The sequence below is a fragment of the Tinamus guttatus genome, unplaced genomic scaffold, assembly GCF_059628265.1.
Source record: "Tinamus guttatus ecotype Peru unplaced genomic scaffold, ASM5962826v1 Tinamus_guttatus_pri_ptg000004l, whole genome shotgun sequence".
In the NCBI taxonomy this organism is placed as follows: domain Eukaryota; kingdom Metazoa; phylum Chordata; class Aves; order Tinamiformes; family Tinamidae; genus Tinamus; species Tinamus guttatus.
Window position 1 is genome coordinate 5,948,420 of NW_028288538.1, and position 19,358 is coordinate 5,967,777.

A 19,358-nucleotide genomic window follows, 5' to 3' on the forward strand; every position below is an offset into this window, starting at 1 on the left:
GACAGAAATTTCAGGATACTGTTTCATTGTTGTTTTTTGGTGTGTTTTTCTGGTGTTTTGGGGAGTTACCTCGCAGCTGCTGGAAGCAGGACGTGGTGCTCTCGGTGTCCAGCGCGTGCCGCAGGACCCCGTTGCTCGGCTTGGGCCTCTCGTAGTCCCGGCCGGGCAGCATGGCCTGCTCGCTCTCCACCGCGAGCTCCGGCCGCGGGGGCAAGGACTGCGGGAACCCGAACATCGGCAGGGACGAGAAGAAGAGTAAGGCACCACAGAGCAGGAAGCCTCCCCACCACGCGCCGATCCAGCGAGGGTCGTCCGGGGTGATGTCCAGCTTACCTGCAGGGGCACACAGGCGTCAGCAGCTCAGAAGACAGCAGAATTAACCAACACACAAGCTGAGACACAGTTTTTTGGGGGGAGCTCTTGGCTTGTTGAAGGTGAGGTTTTCCTAGACACAGGTGAGGGCTCCATGGCACATCCCATATCCATCTGGTGTCAGCCACTCCAGGGAGGTCTATGGTGGGTTCCTTGCCCATGTGCTCAGCATCTCCAAGTACCCCTTAACCACAGCTTCTCCCAAGGGCCTTTGGCTCTGGCAGCTCTATGGGAGCCTCTAACCTGTTGTTTTTAAGCAGTGTTCCCCTGTGCTGACACCTAAGCTTTGGGCATCACTGGCCCAGGGTGTCAACTGGGCAGGGGAAATAAACCCTCACTCCCATCCTTAGCAGCTCCTGGCTGGTGATGAGGTCTTGAGGTGAAATGGTTAAGGAGGAGGTAAGAGACCTGGCACATCTGGAAGACTGGAAAAGACTCTTGAGCAAGGCAAGCACATGCAACTCACATATCCCATCCGTACAAAACACTAGAAGAAAAGCGGCACAGACAAGGATACTGCATCTCCACTTTTGCCCTTACACCTCTTTGCTTACCCCTTTTTTTCTCCAACACTGATGTTCTCCCTGTTTTGAATTCACAGGTGAGAGGTTGCAAAAGCAAAGATGAGATGGGCACTCAGTTTTGAAGGCCAGCTGTGACCGCACGGAGGGTGAAACCGCTCTGAACATTGGAAAAGAAACCCACTCACTGCATCAAATGGGCCCCAGGAGGGTAGAAAAACCAACAGCGAATGAAGAAAAGCAGAGTTAAAGAAGAGTATCCTGTGGGCCATCACTCAAAAGAGATAAGGGAAAAGAAGCCACTGGAGGTAACTTGGGAAAATAAAAATTGGCAGCAGGAGAGAAAAGGCTGTATTCCTAAGAGCGACCATGTCCCTGCAGCAAAGGCAGGCAGAGGGTGCCGGCCCCGGGTGCCAGCTCCCGCAGGAGATCTGTGCCCGCGTGGCTGGAATAACAAGCTCCTCTGCTCGCGGTGTCTGTCTGGTTACAGCCGCTCTGAAAAATCTGTCTCAAGTGAAGCAATCAAGTTGTCTCTCAAGCAGAGACAGTAGGAAACTCTTCTCTCCTTAGGGAAAATAATGTGTAGCTCTCGAATATATATAAAGTTTGAAAAATAGTGTTCTGGAGAGATTGAATTCTTTTGCTGTTATTTCTTCTTTCCTGTAATGCATTTTTTTTTCAGACTCTTGGGAACACAACCACATGGAAAGCCACATAAACAAAAGTCTTCCTCATGTTCTCTTCTTAGAAAAGGTGCTGTGAGCACCAGCCTTCATATGACAGTGACGGGTCCCAGCCAAAGACAGCTGGACCTGCAGATGAACAGCACTGCATCCCATCAATAACCTGCCCAGCCACACTCCCCCGGGCTTGTCACTGATAGCGCCTCACTCTTCTCCTCTGCAGCTTCAAATTTGGTGGTTTTTTGAGCTGTAAATGTGGGATAATCACCTCACATTAAGAAAGGCTGCATTACACTTGACTAATGTTCCACCTCAGCCAGCATCCTGTCTCTGACAGTGACCAATTGCAGGTGCCCAGAAAGCCTGCAATAACAAGTCATCATATTCCTGACATTATTCATCCTGATTCTTGTTATTTGTGGCTCGGTGACTTCTTAGGCTATATTTAATGCTGTTTTTTTTTTCTTCTATAAACTTGTCCAGTCATTTCTGACTCCACTCGTAAACTTTCTGTATCCTGTGGTGAGGAGTTCTACACCTTTACCTACTGAGAGAGAAATATTTTCTCCTGCAAATTTACATTTTATAGAAAATTATACTTAATGGTCACATGTGTAAAGGGGTCCAAACAAGCTATTTTCCCCACAGGACCACATGAGCCCTTGGCATGCCTTTCCTAAAGGAAGGAATGAGATGGGACCGTGTGCTCTGTCAGAAATCACAGCTAAAAGTTGCAGCCCTCAGAGAGAAGGCTTCTTTCCTGATCATTTGGGGTTATTTGGATTTCTTTAGCTCCCACATACATGCCAGACCAGGAAGGATGGTTAGCACTTTTCTGGGTGCACGCAATTCTATTTCAAGTCCTGAAAGACTGAACTTCATCCTAATACGTGCTGTAAAGATGTATCTGCAACACCATAAAATTGGAGCACAACTACATAGGGTACAACACCCCTAAAGTAGGAGGAGAGCCTGTTAGGATTGGATGAAGCTGAAAACTGAAGTGAAAGTGGTAACTGGGAGAAGAGAAGGAAGCATCAGGTTTACAGTCTACTACCACAGGGTTTGGATTAGAAAAGGCTGTTTCGTTCTGCCCTCTCACGGCAAAGAGCACGTATTGCAAGGAACAGCAAATCAGGAGGTTTCAGATTTTTTTCCTTATGAATTAAAGGATAACTTGCAACAATTTGCTTTAACCCAAGCCACGGGCTCCTGGTGCTCCCCTTCTCAAGCCCAAGAAAGGAAGAGCTCCCAGTTTCATCTCACACTCTGGGCACAGCTCCCCGGGCAAGATTATGACCATGCTAGATGGCGTGCCCTGCCATGGAGATATCCATGTGCGAACTTAGAGCAGGGCTGAGACCACTCCCAAACTCATTTCACAACATGGATGTGAGCAGCTTTTCGCCACTAAAGATCTGTTATTTACTGAGGGAGAGGTAACAAGGTTTGAATCCCAAACATAAAACCCCATAAAAATGACACCTATATATGCAGGAGGCTCTTGAGACGGCATAAGAAAGTTTCCTAGTTGCCAAGTACCAACATTTTTGTCCCTCTGACACAGATGCACTCAATTAGAAATCAAACCCGGTTCTCCTTACTTGTGTCAATGAAGACAGCATCCACATAGATTTTGGTACAGAAGGAGCCCAAGATAAATCCACAGGCTGGTCCAAATACCAGCATCGTAAACAGGATCCCTGAAAAGAGAGAGAAAGCAGAACGTTAATAACAGGCTCAGATTATTTGTTGCAAGTTGCTTTGCTTGCCTTCGTACTGCCCTCCTGGCGCCAAACAGATACGGATTGGTTTCTGTGTCAAGTGGATGTATGCCTTGGACTAAAGGGCTCCCTAAATCTTTCTTGCTTTGCCACAGTCCTTCTTCGCATTTCCTCACAGCTCCTCCACTCCTCATGAGGACTCACTTCTCTTCCATACCTGTCTAGTGACAGACAAAGAGGTGACTGGCGGCGATTGTGATTCACTTATTTATTTGTGTTAGAATTATATTTAGAATTCTTTATTCTCACTCCCTTTTGGCCCTGAAACAGGAACGCTATAGGCACACTGCCAGCTCTCAATTACCCAGGGCAGAAAGGCAGGAGGACAAGAGAATCATCCAGGGAAAGAAGCGGCACCGATAACAAAAAGCTCACAAAGTCGGCAAGAGGAATATACTTAGTACAGTCACATTTAGGACAGAAAACAAGAAAAATTCCCTGAGGAGCCCTGTAAAGGAATTTCTGAAAAAAGCAAGTGCAGGTCCGAACAGGAACAGGCAGAGCCCCTGTCCCCCAGAGCCTGTTTGCACGCTCTGGGGACAAGCTTTGCCAATCAACCTGGGTGGCAATGGCAGCTGCTGCGCCACAAGGGAGGCACCAAACAGAACTACCACTAGCCTTGTTGTCTCTGCACCTCAAGAGTGTCCCATGAGGGAGCTTATTTGTTTCTGGGATGTTCTCCTCTTCAACAATGAGATACATCCCACATTTCTCTCCAAATCTCACTGCAGGTGCTGCCTGGCATCTTGCTAACACATTTAATTGCAGCAAGTTACTTAGCTGGAAACTTTTAATTCTTACGTGCTCTCTCTCTGAACAGCTCTCAGGAGTTGGAGAAAAGATCAGAGCTGCAAAATATCCCCTAGAAATCCCCACTCACACACAAGGCAAACTGCACCTGCTGTGAGCAGAAAAAGTTGGCACAGTCGCAAATAACTTCACCTTCATTTTTACAATACCGGACACAAACTAATTTCTCCAGGTCTGTGGTACTATCAAATAACATCTGGATTAGCATTTGAGAGCCAAGCAATAGCTTCATCCAGCCACTTGCACAGAACAGACCTCGCCAATACCCTCACAGCAATCGCCAGCAGGAGCAGCAGGAGAAACAAAGGAGGTGGAAAGAGAAAAAACATCCCATCCCCTCTTCATACAGGAGCTGGTAAGAAGTCGGGTGCCCAGGACTACAGAATTTCTAAAAGCCTTTTCTAAAACACCCACGTAGCGTTTTTTCCATCGCTAGATGGCATTAGTGGCTGATGTTCAAGCCAGGCCCGGGCTGGCACTAGCCGGGCGCGAGTCAGGGTGGCCAGTGCAGGGCTGTGCAGAGCACCCAGGACCCTGCTCACCCGGCAGCACCACGAAAAGCGCCTGCACATCCCGAGCTCCCCATATCCTACAGCTCTACCTGGGGTTAAACAGCCCGCAGCCAAAGATCAGGTAGAGCTTTGATGCCTAGACAATAATTACAAAAATTAAAACAGGCAGAATTGTGGTGAGATCATCCTTCATAAAAACAAAACAAACACACACACACAAAAAAAAAAACAGGGATGATTTTCCATTTCCAAAAAAGGGAGAGGCCTTTTGACACTGAGCGGTCAATACTCGTGATACACATGCAAAGAGGCAGTTCAAGCAAACACCTAACTGCAAGAAACCTGTATCAAACACACACACACACACGCATTTCTTTTTCCAAGGCAATTCTTGCAACTGGGGAATGTTCCTGTTCCTCACACTTCTTGTGCTGCTGCAAACAACCATCTCGGGCACAAATCAAGCCCTGTCCCCACATATTAAAACGCCACATTTCCTAAGCTGGCAGCTGAAACCCGGGACATGTTGTTCACTCAGAAATGTTGTCACTAGAGGGCAATGCGGGATAAAGTATCCACTGAACGGGGACACAAGATTTTACTATAAGATATTAAGTGGTCATTCACCTCGAGGCCAGGTGTAAGAAACACTGACGTTGACTGTGTTTTTACTTCCACCTGAAATGCTGCAGACAACAAACATGCACTCTCCCGATGCGCTCTGTGCCATCGTCTCTCAGGATTCCAGCAAAATCTCATGCTTGCAATCACAGTGTGCGGAACCAGATGAAATACAGCTACCTTGGTCCTGAAAGGGCCCGAGGCACAGGCTGATGTGGCAGCTCAGCCAGGCTTTCTGGAGGGCTGGACTGCCCTCAAGGCTCAAAAGAGCATCCCACGGTACCCATGAAGGCTATCAGGATCCCGCTCATGCTTCAACATTCATGGGGAATTGAAGGCTCAGAGGGAAAATACTCAAAGCAGAATTAGCTTTAGGAAGCCTCCTGCTTTGCAGAAACTCTCTGCAATCACCAATCACCACAGGTTGTAGCAAAACACTTTCCACATTGCTCACTAGTAATGCAACCAAGCTGCTGCTCACTAGCAGGCAACAGGTCTGGCAACCGCCTTTTCCCAGCTCTGGAGTTGCTGGTAAGCATAAAGATGTGTTAAACTTGTGGATAACTTTAACACCACTGCTAGGATTTTTTTTTTTTTTTTTTTTTTTTTTTTGCTCTCAGGAGCAAATGGACGAAAGGTCTCTGTTATAGTTTATCCCAAAAAGGTCTCTGTCAGAGTTTATCCCCAAACTCCCACCTATGGCAATAAAACTGGAGATCAGCTCAGGCTACTTCTGCCTCTTCCCCTTTCTTCATTTCGTTCTCAGTTCAGGATTTATTTCAGTTGCTTGGAGTAGCACATTCAGTAGCCAATATTGGTCTTGAGAAAACAGAGGGAGAACAAAACTGGAACTACCAGCTCCAGTGCTACCTTGGAAATAAATTTCCACTCTGCAGGGCTGTTTGTTGGTCCTTTGGAGAAAGGTCAGTGCTTCGTCCTGAACCCAGTGTTTCAGGAGCGGGACATGCTCCCTGGTTAGTTACTACAGACCTTCTGGGAAAGGCGGATGGAAAAGGCTTCACCTTCAAGTGGTTTGTGGGGTTTTTTTTGTTGTTGGTGATGATAGTGTTTCTTACTTCTTTTCTTCTCCCCCAAATACAGCAAAAACTTATTTGTTTTGGGGGTATATAGAGATTCAGTAAGTAGCGGTATGCTGGAAGTACCCTGTACGTGGGGGAAAGAAAATGACAAAGTCATGCTAAGCTGCTACCTTCTCCTGCTTCACATTCCCCATAAGTCTTCATATGAAACATTACAAGCAAACCTACTTTGACCAAAAATGAACTATGTAATAATGTATAACAGCAGCATATATTTTTGACTTGTTCCTTACATTTATATATGATTTAAGGTCTCCTTCTAGGACACATCTGAACCAAACACACCAGCTTCAAAGGAGCTGGCCCCGGCCTATAGAAGTGGGTGCTAAAGCAAGCTCTTATTCCAGAGAAGTTAAAGGCTTCTGTTGTCATCTCCCTCTGTATCAAACTGGTCCAAATATCAAATCTCCAGCCAAGAAGGCTCCGGTGCCGCTTCCAGGCAAGACAGCCCTGCAGGAGCTTTCAAGCTCGAGGCAATGCAGACAGCTGGGAAGTGCAATGAATGGTTTTACATATGCACTCTGTAGTTAAGGAGCAGTAAATCTTAGTTTCTAATAGCCTCTGAGGTCAGACTGAGCCAATCTCCTTGATGTTAGGACACTTAACAAGGGGTCTGGGACAGCGACTCATTGAGGCTGTGTGATTAGAGGGAAGTGGTGGTGCTGGGAGCACACCCAGCCACAAACTGCGCTGGAGGCTGCTGAGATGCTGGAGCCAGAGGCGTTCACTAACCTCAAAGACTGTTTGCACAGCAGCGTCCGGAACATCACCCCACCACGAAACCTTTTTTCTTGTACAGGGAATGTCCTTCTCTTCTCCCCGGGGGATTAGGAAACAAAGGGCTGTGTCCTGCCCTCTGGGGTCTACCTAGGGCAAGGATCAAACTGTGCTTGTGTGTTGTGTCCCAACACACTGCACCTTCCTAACTGCTGCTTCTGCAGCTGATCTGACCTGTCTTCCTGCTACCAGTAACTGCACTGGGTAGCGCATAGCTGGTATCAGCTTCCAAACCAGTTTTTGGAGACATGTGACTTGACAGGCATCACAGCCTGATATCCAAGAATTCACCCAGCACTGTGGGTCCATCCAGCAGCACAGCCTGAGCACCATCTGGCTGCCAGGACAGAGCTCTATTCATAGCTGAGCTGCCTGCTTTAAAGCCTACCTTGAGCACATCCTTCCTGTGCAAACATACCCCAAGTCGCCAACTTTCCTGGCTTGACAAAGCTGCGTGCTTGGCACGTGAGAGGGGAGCACTCACTTTGGAGAGCCGGGGAAAGGAAAAGGGACAGGAGAGAGCACTGCGAGCCAAGAGAGGTTGTGGAGTCTCCTTCTCTGGAGATCTTCAAAACCCGCTTGGACGCAGTCCTGTGCCACGTGCTCTAGGTGACCCTGCGTGTGCAGGGGGGTTGGACTAGATGACCTCTAGAGGTCCCTTCCAACCTTAAGCATTTTGTGATTCTACAATTCTATGAAAACGCCTCCTTCCACAGGGCTCCTTACTGATGAGGCTGGGCACAGAGAAAAATTACAGCTTCTTCTCAAAGTTTCCTGTCAAAACAGTCCTGCTGCCAATCACAAGACAAGGGAAGTCATGCTTCAGCTCTTCTCAAAGTGAGGATTTTTTTGATGCTGGGAGGAATTTTGTTTGTGATGCAATTTGGAAAAGTCCAGTTGCAAAGTCCCTTGGCAAAGTAACTACCTGCCAAAAAAGCCCTGGAAAGCACCATCAGAATCACCTCTGGAGAGCTGCATTCATAGGGAAAGTCTGCTCGAGTCATCTAGATGCCCCAGAGAATATTGTTCCCCATTTCCATGGGAATCCAGGTCGCCCTTCTAGAAAAGGCCAGGTTCAAGGTGCACGTGCAGAGAAACCGCACTGCTCCAGTGCTCTCCTCCAGAGATCTGTAGGTGTCCAAGCTAGATGGATAGTCAGCCAACAGCTGCTTAGTCTAGGAAAAAGGTTTAAAGGGAAGCCCACAGTCCCTGGGCCTTTAGATGCAAATCAAAACTTAAAAGCATGATTTTTGACTCTTCATTTTTTACAGCGCTGGCCCACAAATGTTTGTCTCGCTACAAAATCAGACTTTGGCGTGAAGGTGAGTAAGAGCAGATGAATTTGGAAGATGTGGGAAACTTCTTTCACTGCAAAGCTAGTTTAGTTCTTGCTTCAAGTAACTACATCGCTGCGGAGGCAGGTTCGGACCCTTGGACCAGATTCAGACGGCTTTTCTGGATGGGAGCATTGCCTCCAGGTGAAACAAGGCAAGGGCAGGATCAATCTAGTACCTTTTACTCCTCTTTCAGGCATCCTTGGTGAAAAAATAGCATGTCCTGCCCTTTTTTTCCCTTTCAAAATGGATATAAAGTTGCCGCTTCATATCTCAGGGGGCTTCAGAAGTGGAAGGTGGTGGTTGAATTTCAAGGTTCTTGGCAAAGAGAGAGACACATTAGCAGCTCAAACTAAAGAAAATCTTTTGATGGGGCGGGGGGGGAAAATCTCTCTCTTTTTGGACTGGGGAGTTGTATGTGATTTTGCCCAAAGTGTCAGGGATGATGTGGTCCAGCGATGGCCACAAAATCCATATGTGGGTATGAGAGGAGGGCAGGGAGCCCCACGTGAGGGCCAGTGTGATCCCAAGGATGCTGCTGTGGACATGGGCAGATGCCAGCAGCCAGCATGTAGACATGGACATGCATGTGGACATGCATGTGGACACGGGCAGATGCCAGGACCCTGTGCCCACTTGTTTCTCCCTGGCACAAGTTCAAGCCCCTCCTGGGAGCGCGGGGGGAAGCAGTCCTGCCGAGCATGGGATAATCTCCAAACCGGCTTGTCCCACATTTCCCGCTGCGGCAGCGGATGGGGCTGGCCGGCGCGCAGGGATTACGGGAATGGAGTTCATGTGTGCTGTGACCTACCCTTAAAGGGACATCACCGCAGCCAGCAAACTGGGACACGAGCTGGGGCTGCTGCTTCACCTTCACAACACACTCACAGCCCTTAAGGGCTTTGGGAAAAGGCTCCTGCACTCACATCCTTCCTCCTTCACCTTTTCCTGCCACTTGGCTCCCTGGCTGCTCGTCCCCTCGTCACCTCCCGTCCTCCTTGTCCTTCTCATCATACCCGCTCACTCGCACGGCTGCGGAGGACAGTGCAACGGGTCCCTTACGGCAGCATCGGGCTTGGTCTGTGCTGCTTCCCGGGTGCATGTGCGGAAGCAGAGGGGATGCTAAAACCATCCTGACAGATGTTTCCAAATGCCTGCAGCTGTTGATTAATGAGGAGCGATGCTGGGATGATTCGGTTTAATTTGTAGTCTCTGTTCCAATGGGGATCAAAGTGGTTCTGACCGCTCGTTAAAATGCGCTGGGCTGGGCAGGGGGAAAGGCTGTGTGTTCCTACAGCCCATGCAGCAGCCCACACGTATTATTTGCAAGCCTTGCCCTTGGAGTCCAGCAGCTCAAACAGCAGCTGAGTCTTTTGAAGGCAGTTAGAGGATAATTACCCAATACAGGGGTCAAAACTCCTCAGAACAGGCCTTTTTTATTTAAAAAAATCTGCTTACAGATGCAGCCTGTTAGCTGCATATTTCTCCACCTGCATTTAAAGTTGTCTGAGGGTTTCCTTTACTTGTCAGAAGGTGGAAAAAAAAAAATGCATCCATGCTACAGGCATAACTAGCTTCTAACGTGATCCCTCCAGAGCTGTAGATAGCTCATGGAGGCAGCTCTACTCACACATGTTGGAAAAGCCTCTCCTCTACTCAAGTTCCCTTTAGCCCAGTTCTTGGTTCTGGTCTGTATTTGGCATTGAGATGTTAAATGCTAAAGAGGATGCTCAGATTTGAAGGTACATTACACAGAGGATTCTCATAAGACTCCCAGTGTCCCTTTAAATATTGATTTCCATCAGAATTTTGACGGATTTCTTCAAGGGGATGTCTGCTGATTTTGAGATGAGATGTGATTTCTATAAGCGGTTTTGCCTGGTGAACTATTCTGCATCTTCAATTATCAGCGAGTCTCAAGTTTGTTTTATCAGTACATCCCCATTCCCGGCCCTAGCGAGGCTACATCCGAAAGGATCAATGTTCTGCCAACAACAGGCAGTCCCAGGAGAGTTCGGGACACGCGCATGGATGTTTGCAGAGCTGCACACAGTGACAGGACCCCAAGCTGAGCATCCAGCCCTGAATTTTCCACTGTGACTGAGTGAAAAGCTCAGGAACAGACTCCTATACTGGCTTCTGCCCTCGTTGTGAAATAATCAAAACACAAGGGGAAAAAAAGGAAAAAAGAGATCCCTGCTATACCAGCCTTTGACATCACTGGTTTGGCCAGCAGCTGAAGCAAGATCACAAACAAGACTGTGGAGAAACAAATCAAGCCATGAGAAAAGCTGCAGGACCGCCCAGAACAGGTTTGCAAACAAAAATTAAATCAGCCGGTTTGCGAGTACTGCAAGGCAACCTATGTGGCTACTCCCACTCCAAACCCCAGCACTACTTTGGTACCCACTCGCCGGCGCTGGGAGCTGGCTGCTTCCCCACTTCCCGAGCAGCTTTCCTGATTAGCGTCCGAGCACCCTTGCTCCAATTCTCTCCTCACTTAGGTGAAGCTGGAGAATAAATTTGCTTATGCTCATCAAGCCCCGGCACCGCACGCAGAAGACACTAATCCTGGGGCAATCTCCATCAGCCTCTGCATATTTAACTAAAGCAGTGAACACTCACGGAGGATTAGGGACACAGCGGTTTTGTTGCAGCTGCATTCCCCTCCATCAGCTGTGATCACTCTGATGCCCTGTCTCCCAATATTTACAAGTGCTGGATCCACAAGCAACCCACAAGTCTTTGGAGAGCAGAACTGCCTCAGTCCGCACTAGCATTCTGGTCAACGCTAATGTTGACCACATTGATATCTGGTGAATGTTCCTGCAAAACTACATGCACCGTATAGGGTTTTAATAGGTTGCTTGCACTGGGCAATATCATATCCATTACCCTCTGCCAAAACGTTCATGTTCACAGTACTTAAAGAAGCATCATCCTTGAAGGTATAAACATTGCTTAATGCCCATAAATTACATACATTTCTTCCTCCGGAGAGCATGCATAGTTTAAACACACATTGCATAATATTAGAGAGACTGAGCAAAGTTTTGGAAAAGGAGCTTAATAGTCTAATATTCCAGTTTCCCAACACCTTGTGCCCAAACCAAAGCAAAGTCCTCTCTGCTCTGGGTGCCCTGCTGGGCCCAGCATCCCTGTTCCCCAGGATGGAGGACCAACTCTAAGCACTCTTAAGCTTGTCCTGAAACATAAGGACAAGTAACTCGCTCCTCCTACCCTTCTGTCTCATAACCCTGTCCCTAAAACTTGCTTGTTACCACATCCTTAGAAGGAGCCAACTCAGTTTAAGAAATGAGTATAAGAACATATCTAACTATAGCATACAAATCCACAGCAGGCCATACAACGTGATACGGTTCCATGAGAAACAAATTCCACACCTTGGACGTACCGCACAAATACGCCAACTGTAGCTGCGGGTTCGAGCGAGATATTTCCACATTTCGAGCAGATTTCTCCTTGCTAATTACCTTGGGAAGCAGCCACCAAGCACACTCAGAAAGAGCAGCATGCTTCAATGCCAAGTATGCTTTAAAGGGTTTAAGCATCATGCCTTAGAGCTGTGTTCACATCCTCCCAGCCATTAAACACAAACACCTGTCTTACCAAGTTCAGGGTGCTGCTTTAGTCAAGAAGGCCAAATTTCCTTCCATTTCACCAGCTCCACAGGAATTGTGCCAATATTATGTAATCTGGAAATGCACTTAATAGGGCAGGTTTTACTAGAGGACCCCAAATCCCCTCTGACTTTGCTGACTGGTTTCTTGTATAACACTGGTCTTCCTCATGACAGGGAGAAGGCTAGGACCACTGTGGGCAACAAAGTCCTTCCCATCCCTCTCTCCTCTGTTTAGGCAAGGTGTCCAGCCCACCCAGGAGCACAGTCTCTGTGAAATGAGGACAGTGGTCAGTCATGTCCAAGGTTCATTTCCCATCACCTGAATTTCACACCAGTGAGCCCCTTTCATCCATCTCATACACCAGAAAAAAAACAAACAAAACCCAAAACAAGTAGCAATGAGGAAGCATCGTTCAACTCCTCTCTGTTGGATCTCTTCCACCCTCATTCATAACAACCTCCCCTTCTAAGGGCTTTTCCCTGCAAGACGCCCCATTCCCTTTCCCCTTCTCTCAACCCAGCAGCAACAGGGGGACTCTGCTGCTACCATTCCAGATACTTTCAATGTCTTTAACTTGGTGTTAGCCATTTCATGGCTCTTCTCATTGTGCCAAAAGCACCTGGGATTTCAAGGCTCCAAGCTCCCTCCAAGCACCGCATGGGACAAGTTTCCAAGAGCAGAGAGCTTGATACCCCATCAGACTGCAGTCCCCCAGGCCACCCTGGCCAACAGGCTCGTTACAAACATGTAGGTGGAGGTTTATCCTTCCCGCACACCGCACGCGCCACCAAGTCCACTCCTGCTGTTGAGGCATTCCCACATCTAGGGGAACCAAATCTGTAGTCCTTGCTACCCCATTCTCCAGGGCTCCGTGGAAAATACATATGCACATATTTTTAAGAGGACAGGGAGGAGAAGCTCAATACAACTAAATCATAAAAGTAAACTATATTACTTACTCCTGTGCAAAGGAGAGCAGGAGGAAGAGGGTGGCTGGAAAATGGCTGTTCTCACAAGACCTGTCTTGGCAACACCATGCCCTCCTGAAAGGAAAACGCTCAAAACACATTTAACAAAATCAGGTTTTAGATCCTTCATGATCTTCCTTTAAATTTCCCTTTGCCTGGCTGTCATTCAGGGAGAGATTACGCTGCATGGTGGAGAAGGGTGCAGGAGCCTGGAGCACAGGATAAGCACAGGTAAAACCATCCTAAATCCCCAGAGCAAGGAGAGGTCTGGGAATCAGGGACACGGCAAGACAAGGTACTGGGAACGTAGGGCTGATAGCTGTTATCTGTACCACCCATTTAGGAAAGGGCTGTGTTTTTCTCTGCAGAATAGATCTAATCTAGGCTAGTAATGACTGAGTTGCCAGGAAGGAAAAGAGAAATTAAAACACAAAACTTTTGTTATTGTGCTTCCTCGTATTACAAAAGCCAGCAGAAAAAGTGTTTGCTCTTGACAATAGTCATTCTTTGCAGTGACCCAAATCTCACTGGAGTTTGTGGGAACGCTGTCCCCTGCCCTTAACTGGCTTTGGATCAAGAGCCAGAGCTCTCAACATGCATCTCTGCGGATGAGGGGCTCACAGTGACTCCTGCTCCAAGGCTGCATGTCCATGGGCTCCGACCAGCCCTCCTGCAGCTGGGGCTCCAGGCTTTGCTTCTGGAAAAGCCTTTCTTCAGCAGGCTCTGTGCAGACCTGAAAAGTGTTATTTTCACACCACTCCTCATTTTCAGGTGCCTCACTCAGGAATTTAACTAGTGCCTAAAGCACAAGAAATGCAGCTGGAGGCCCCAGGCCATGATGCGGATGCCCAGCAGAAGTGCCCAGGCGGTGACGGCAGCGAGGAGGGCGGCAGGGCACCGTGCCCTCCCGAAACACGTCCCGGCAGGCTGCAGGGGTGCCCCGTCCGATAAACCCCTGCAAAGAGGCCGCGTGCCCCATGCAGTGAAGACTAAGGGATGCCAGATGCTCGGCTGTGCTGGGGGATGGGGAGGGATAATCCCCCAATCTAAGATTACTTTCAATATAATTTCGGGCAGTGCCTAACAGTTCTCTGTTGCATTACAAAGCACAAAGCCCAGCGGTTGGATGCAAAGGGCTAAAGGAGTCAGGTCCTGACAAAGTGAATTATTCAGCATCTCATCGCTAGCGCCCAGCCACCCGGGGCCAACACCTCCTTGCCTTCCACGTCCCCATAGCAGGGATGTATGTTCTGCGGAGGTTGCTTGCAAAGTCAGGAGCTCCTGGGAGCTGCCAGTCTCTCCAGCCCTGCTTTCATGAGAATACTTCACTCGGAGGAGGACGCTGTCCCCAATGAGCGTCTCTCTCCAGGGGAGAGAACAGCTGCTGCCATCATTATGGGTTTGTCTCCCTTAATTAAGCATCCACAGCCAAGTCGAAAGATGAAAACAAAGCCCTTTCCCAGCCCTTCCAAGAGAGAAGGGAAGGAGGCTCTGGACAAAACAGCAAGAGGAGTAATTCTCTCCCACAGCAAATCTGGTATTGCCTCTTAAATTGAGAGGTGAATTAAAAGCACCAAAATACCCCATTTAAAATTAACCACACACTAGAATGCACTAATTCAAGATGCTTTTGGGGAGCTAGTCCTTAGGGGCCCTAAGGGGCCAAGTATGAGGATCCTAACTGTACTCAAACGTTTCTCAGGGCATTTATAATCCTGCTTCTAGTGATTTCATGCAAGAAGTTAACCCCTCCAGATCCTGTAGGAAAGCAATGAGAAATCGAAACCCATTTCAGATAGCCAAATTATTCTGGTTCAAACTGAACTGGATTAAGAGCTTTATAGCTTGTTACCACCCATCCCTGTCACAACTTCTGTCAGCCAAAGTATCACCATTTCCAAACCCAGTCCTGCACGGAGATCCAAGTTAAGGAACTCATTCTATTAACTTCATCCAACTGCAAGAACTGGTAGAGGAAAAAAGTATACGGAGAACGTGATAGGAGCCTGGGAACAAATGATAGTTGCCAGAACAGCATATGAAAAACATGTTTTTTCTACCACCATTTCATAAGTTCGCCTTTCTAGTAAAGTCCTAGTAAGTGAAATTGGTCAGACAACCTTTGACAGATCTATATGACATTATAAAATATTAAGTTAGGAGGCTTTATGAAATTATGGCTGCTTGTCCTTAATCTCATTTTAGAGGCAGAAATTCACCAAGAACTTCAAAATGAAATATTTTAAAAATTATTTTAAAAAATCATTCTTATAGAGTGTATTTTCATATTGCAAAATATATTGCAATATTAAAAAATGGTAAACGCAGATATTTCATTTTCAAAATATTCTGCTACAGCAATTTTCAAGATTTGCCATTTTTCCTACAAACAAATGAACAAAAACAAAAAACAAACAAACAAACAAACAAAAAAAACCCAAAAAAAAACACCCCAACACCCTCCTTAGTGAATCCATAACACCTAGCTGGAAACAGAGCTGCCATCTCCCTCACAACTCCAGCAAAAGGCATTCCCTGCAGAATTGCCTTGGCTGATCACCACAACCTGCCACATGCTTCAGCTGGTGTGGCTTTGGATGATGATCCACTCCTACTATTTTTGGCAGAGTTTGTCATATTCTTTAGGGCAGTAATTACATTTTCTAGGGCAGGCCTTCTGCCAGGGCTCAGAGTGACGACCAACGGGCCCCCTTCAACCACCTGCTATGATTCCTGCCTCGATTAGTTATTAAAGGGCTGCTGAAACCCATTGGAAGAATGTGCCTTTCTAGTTCGGTTACCAGCCTGGCCCCAGGGAGAGGAAGGCTTGAAAGAGAAACAGGAAAACACTGCAAGCAACAACGACACAGACTTAAAAGCCCCGAAACGGCAGCTATTTTGTGTAACGGCAGCGCCTTTGTGCACATACAGGCAGCAACAGACTCGGCTGTTCTTGCAGCAGCTGGGAATGAGCAGCCTTGATGTGATACGAGTGGGCTCTGTTCTAATGTTTACCCAAAACTGAAATAAAACTTATTGGAAAAACCTGGACTCTTTCCACCTGACTAATAGCAGGCTTCCTGTTCCCTTATTTTTGTTTTAGTTGGCTTTGGGGAATGAGACAGATGTGAGAGCCTTGTGATTGTCCATGTGTACAGGTGCCTCCTGGCTACCGGCTCGCTAATAAATAGTGACTCCATGGACTCATTTACATCTGACAGAGAGCAGGGATCTTAAAGATACTAAATTCTTATGATTGCCACAAATATGTGGCCAGGGGGAACAGCAACGTCCTATTAATGCTTCTACTGAATGAGTAGCTGCTACATTCACACTTACTCTTGAAACACAGATTTGTAGAGACTCAATGTGCAGTTCCCAGATGTCAAGGGCTTCAGCAGAGATGTCCCTATTCCCTCTTCTCGTTGTGGCAGCCCTGGGGCTGTCACCACCAGGCTGGCGTTGCCCATCTGAGTGCTCTGCTCTGGTGTCCACAGGGGTTGTGTGATGTTTCATTTGCCAAGATGACTTCCTAGCTCATCCCCATGCATTCTTCCAACTAGGACATTGTGGCAGTTGCTCCTGCAGCACTTGCAGGACAAATCTTGCCAGCTGCCATCTCCTGACCTTCCTGCCACCGTCAGCCCCTCAGGACTGAGCAGCCAAAGGTCAAGCAGCAACAGCCTAGCCACAACAGTGCCTGTATTTATAGGTATTGTAGATAATGACTATATGGTATGGCAAAAAAACCTCAAAGGGTGCTCAGGCATTCCTCTGTGGGTTGGTAAGATGTAGCAAGCTTGCTATGGCAGGAGAAGAGGTCTTTCAATGTAAAGAAAACCTCTTATTTCCTTCATCATCTAATTCCCAACCTCTAATTTCCACCATCTCCTAGTTTCCCAAGAAGAAATGACAGGCTCTAGCACAGTAAACACCAAGCAGGGGAGGCTAGGCCTTGCTCAAAGGAACAATCAGGCTCCTGTTACTGTGAATGACACAAGCAAGATATTTCTTCAGTAAACCTAAGAGAAAGGGAAAAGACGGGGAGTGAGGCACCATGAGGCTAAGGGGTACAACCAAGGGCATTCCCAGGGCTTTAGGGAACCAGGATTTTAATCTCACATCTTCATCTACTCTTGGTACCACGAGACACCTGGCTGCTAAACAAACCAGATACAACATCTTTTACAGGCTGCTTTGACAGGTCTTTTCCTCACTGTTTATGTAATCATCCCTTTAACTGCATGTCCTCCTTTTAATAATCAACAAGTCTTAATTTGCTTTGCGGTCATCAAGTACAGAAGAGAATCAGGGTCTTGGCACCCGCTGCGAATGTGAAGGACACCAACAACCTGCACCTTGACAAAGCAGCAGTCCCTAAGAAAATAATCACAGTTACACCCAGCATGAACTTCCATTCCGCAGCTACCAAATTTTAAAGAAAATAAAACTGATCTCCCATCTAGTTTCAGAAGCTAAAAAAACAGCAAATAATAAAACATAGCTCATTTAAGACTGCTTAAATAGCAAATTTCTTTGTAGACCTGAGTTGTGAGTAAATTTTGTCCAGGCTCTATCAAGGTCCCTGTAACATCCTGCAATCCTTCCAAATGGCTGGTCTCTGGCATGGATTTCTGCAGTCTCCTACTCTTTCAGGCCACGGTTACGGCTGCTAGAGCTGAAGCTGGCTCGTTGCTTCCCTCTGAGCAGACCTCAATAAAGTTACCCACAGGATCTTGATAAAATTAATGAAATATTCTGCCATGTGTCAACAAACCCACATCCTGCGGGGGATACAAGGCATGAAAACCGCAAAGTTAGGTTTGCGGTAAAGCATCACCAATGAAATGGTCACACTCAGGGGAACATTCTGCCTTTTCTTGCACTCTGTTCTTTTATCGTCTCCCAGAAGCTTTTTATGATTAAGCCTAGCAATACGTTTAAAAGGAATCCGGAGCAAAAAAGCATAGAGTGTGTTTGGTTCTTATCGTGCCTTGCAAAGGAGGCGTAATCTGCCGGAAAACTTGGGGCTTTGCTGCCTCTCCCAGTGCAACCCGAACCACAGGCAGGTGAAGGGGACCTGGTTCTACATTATCCTGTTTACATCCCTCTCCTGAGCAAAGCTGCAGCCCTGAAAACCTTTTCCCCTAACTCAGTTCCCCTCATCACTTTTTTCCTTTTCATGGTCAAATCCAGCATTTAATCACGTTAGCATGCCATGAAGGTAAACATTTACAAACACGCGCGTGGTTCATCAGAGCACACCGTGTCACCGGGGAGAGCGAGGCACACAACCCACAGCTTCAGAGGCTTCTGTTGCCTCTATGACAAATTCAGAAACCAATAGAGCAGTTGAGTAAAAACAAAATCCATGCCTATGGAAACGCTTCATTTAGTCCTGAAGTTTAAGAGTAACTACCAAACCTCCCGAATTTTTGGCCAAAGGAAACATTCCCAAAATACTCAGCTGAAATCATTGCAATGTTATGTGTTAACAGAGTGAAAAATAGCTATCCGGAGTCAGGTTCACCTACTTATTAGGTTATATTCAAAATTCTTTGCCCTTGTCCAAATGAAATAACATTGATAATCCCCTCTGAAAATTTGGACAAATGTGATGCAACGCTGCAATGGATTTTGAGTGAATCAACATTTCCTCATGGAAAACTGCCGCAGCAAAAAGCATCCAGCAGGCCTAATGTAGCAATCCCCATACGAGCTCAGGTCAGGTACATCCAGCAGAAAGATGCGGGAATGAACAAGGAGGTTTCTGACCCTCCACAAATGTCCTCAAACACAGGAAGAGTAAATAATTTCCTCTTGATTTTTTGCCAAGACAACACATGCAACTGCAGCAGGCCAAGTCTCTAAAGGAAATTACCTGGGTACCAAAGTCACATACTGTATTTGTCTTCAGTCCACTAATTGAAGCCTTCAGGCAAATTATTATACTTTACTGCTTAAGAGACAAATTTGCTTTCCTTGTGAATGAAAATTAATAACATTACAATAAAATAAGAGATAGCAACTATTTAGAATATTAATTGAAGCATGCGTCACCTAAAGGACAATTTGACAATATACCATTTTAAAGAGTTTGAACACATTAGAGTCTAGCTCATTTTTACAGAGAAGCATATTGCTACTCAGCATTGTGGAAAAGACGTATTAAGTCACATTTACTTGCTCACTGTGGCCAGTGGAGAACTGCTTTTCCAAGTTTCAGCAAGAG

General features: G+C 46.8%; 1 protein-coding gene across 1 annotated transcript in view; it reads right to left on the bottom strand.

The window, feature by feature from the left end:
• Positions 1-19,358, bottom strand: part of SLCO3A1 (solute carrier organic anion transporter family member 3A1) — a 127,920-nt gene that overhangs the window by 22,236 nt on the left and 86,326 nt on the right. Inside the window, exons 3-4 of the mRNA XM_088539416.1 lie at positions 3,181-3,279; positions 70-333 (exon numbers count right to left, since the gene is read on the bottom strand). Of these exons, the coding sequence (XP_088395542.1) occupies positions 70-333; positions 3,181-3,279 (363 nt within the window). The remainder of the gene's footprint in view (positions 1-69; positions 334-3,180; positions 3,280-19,358) is intronic.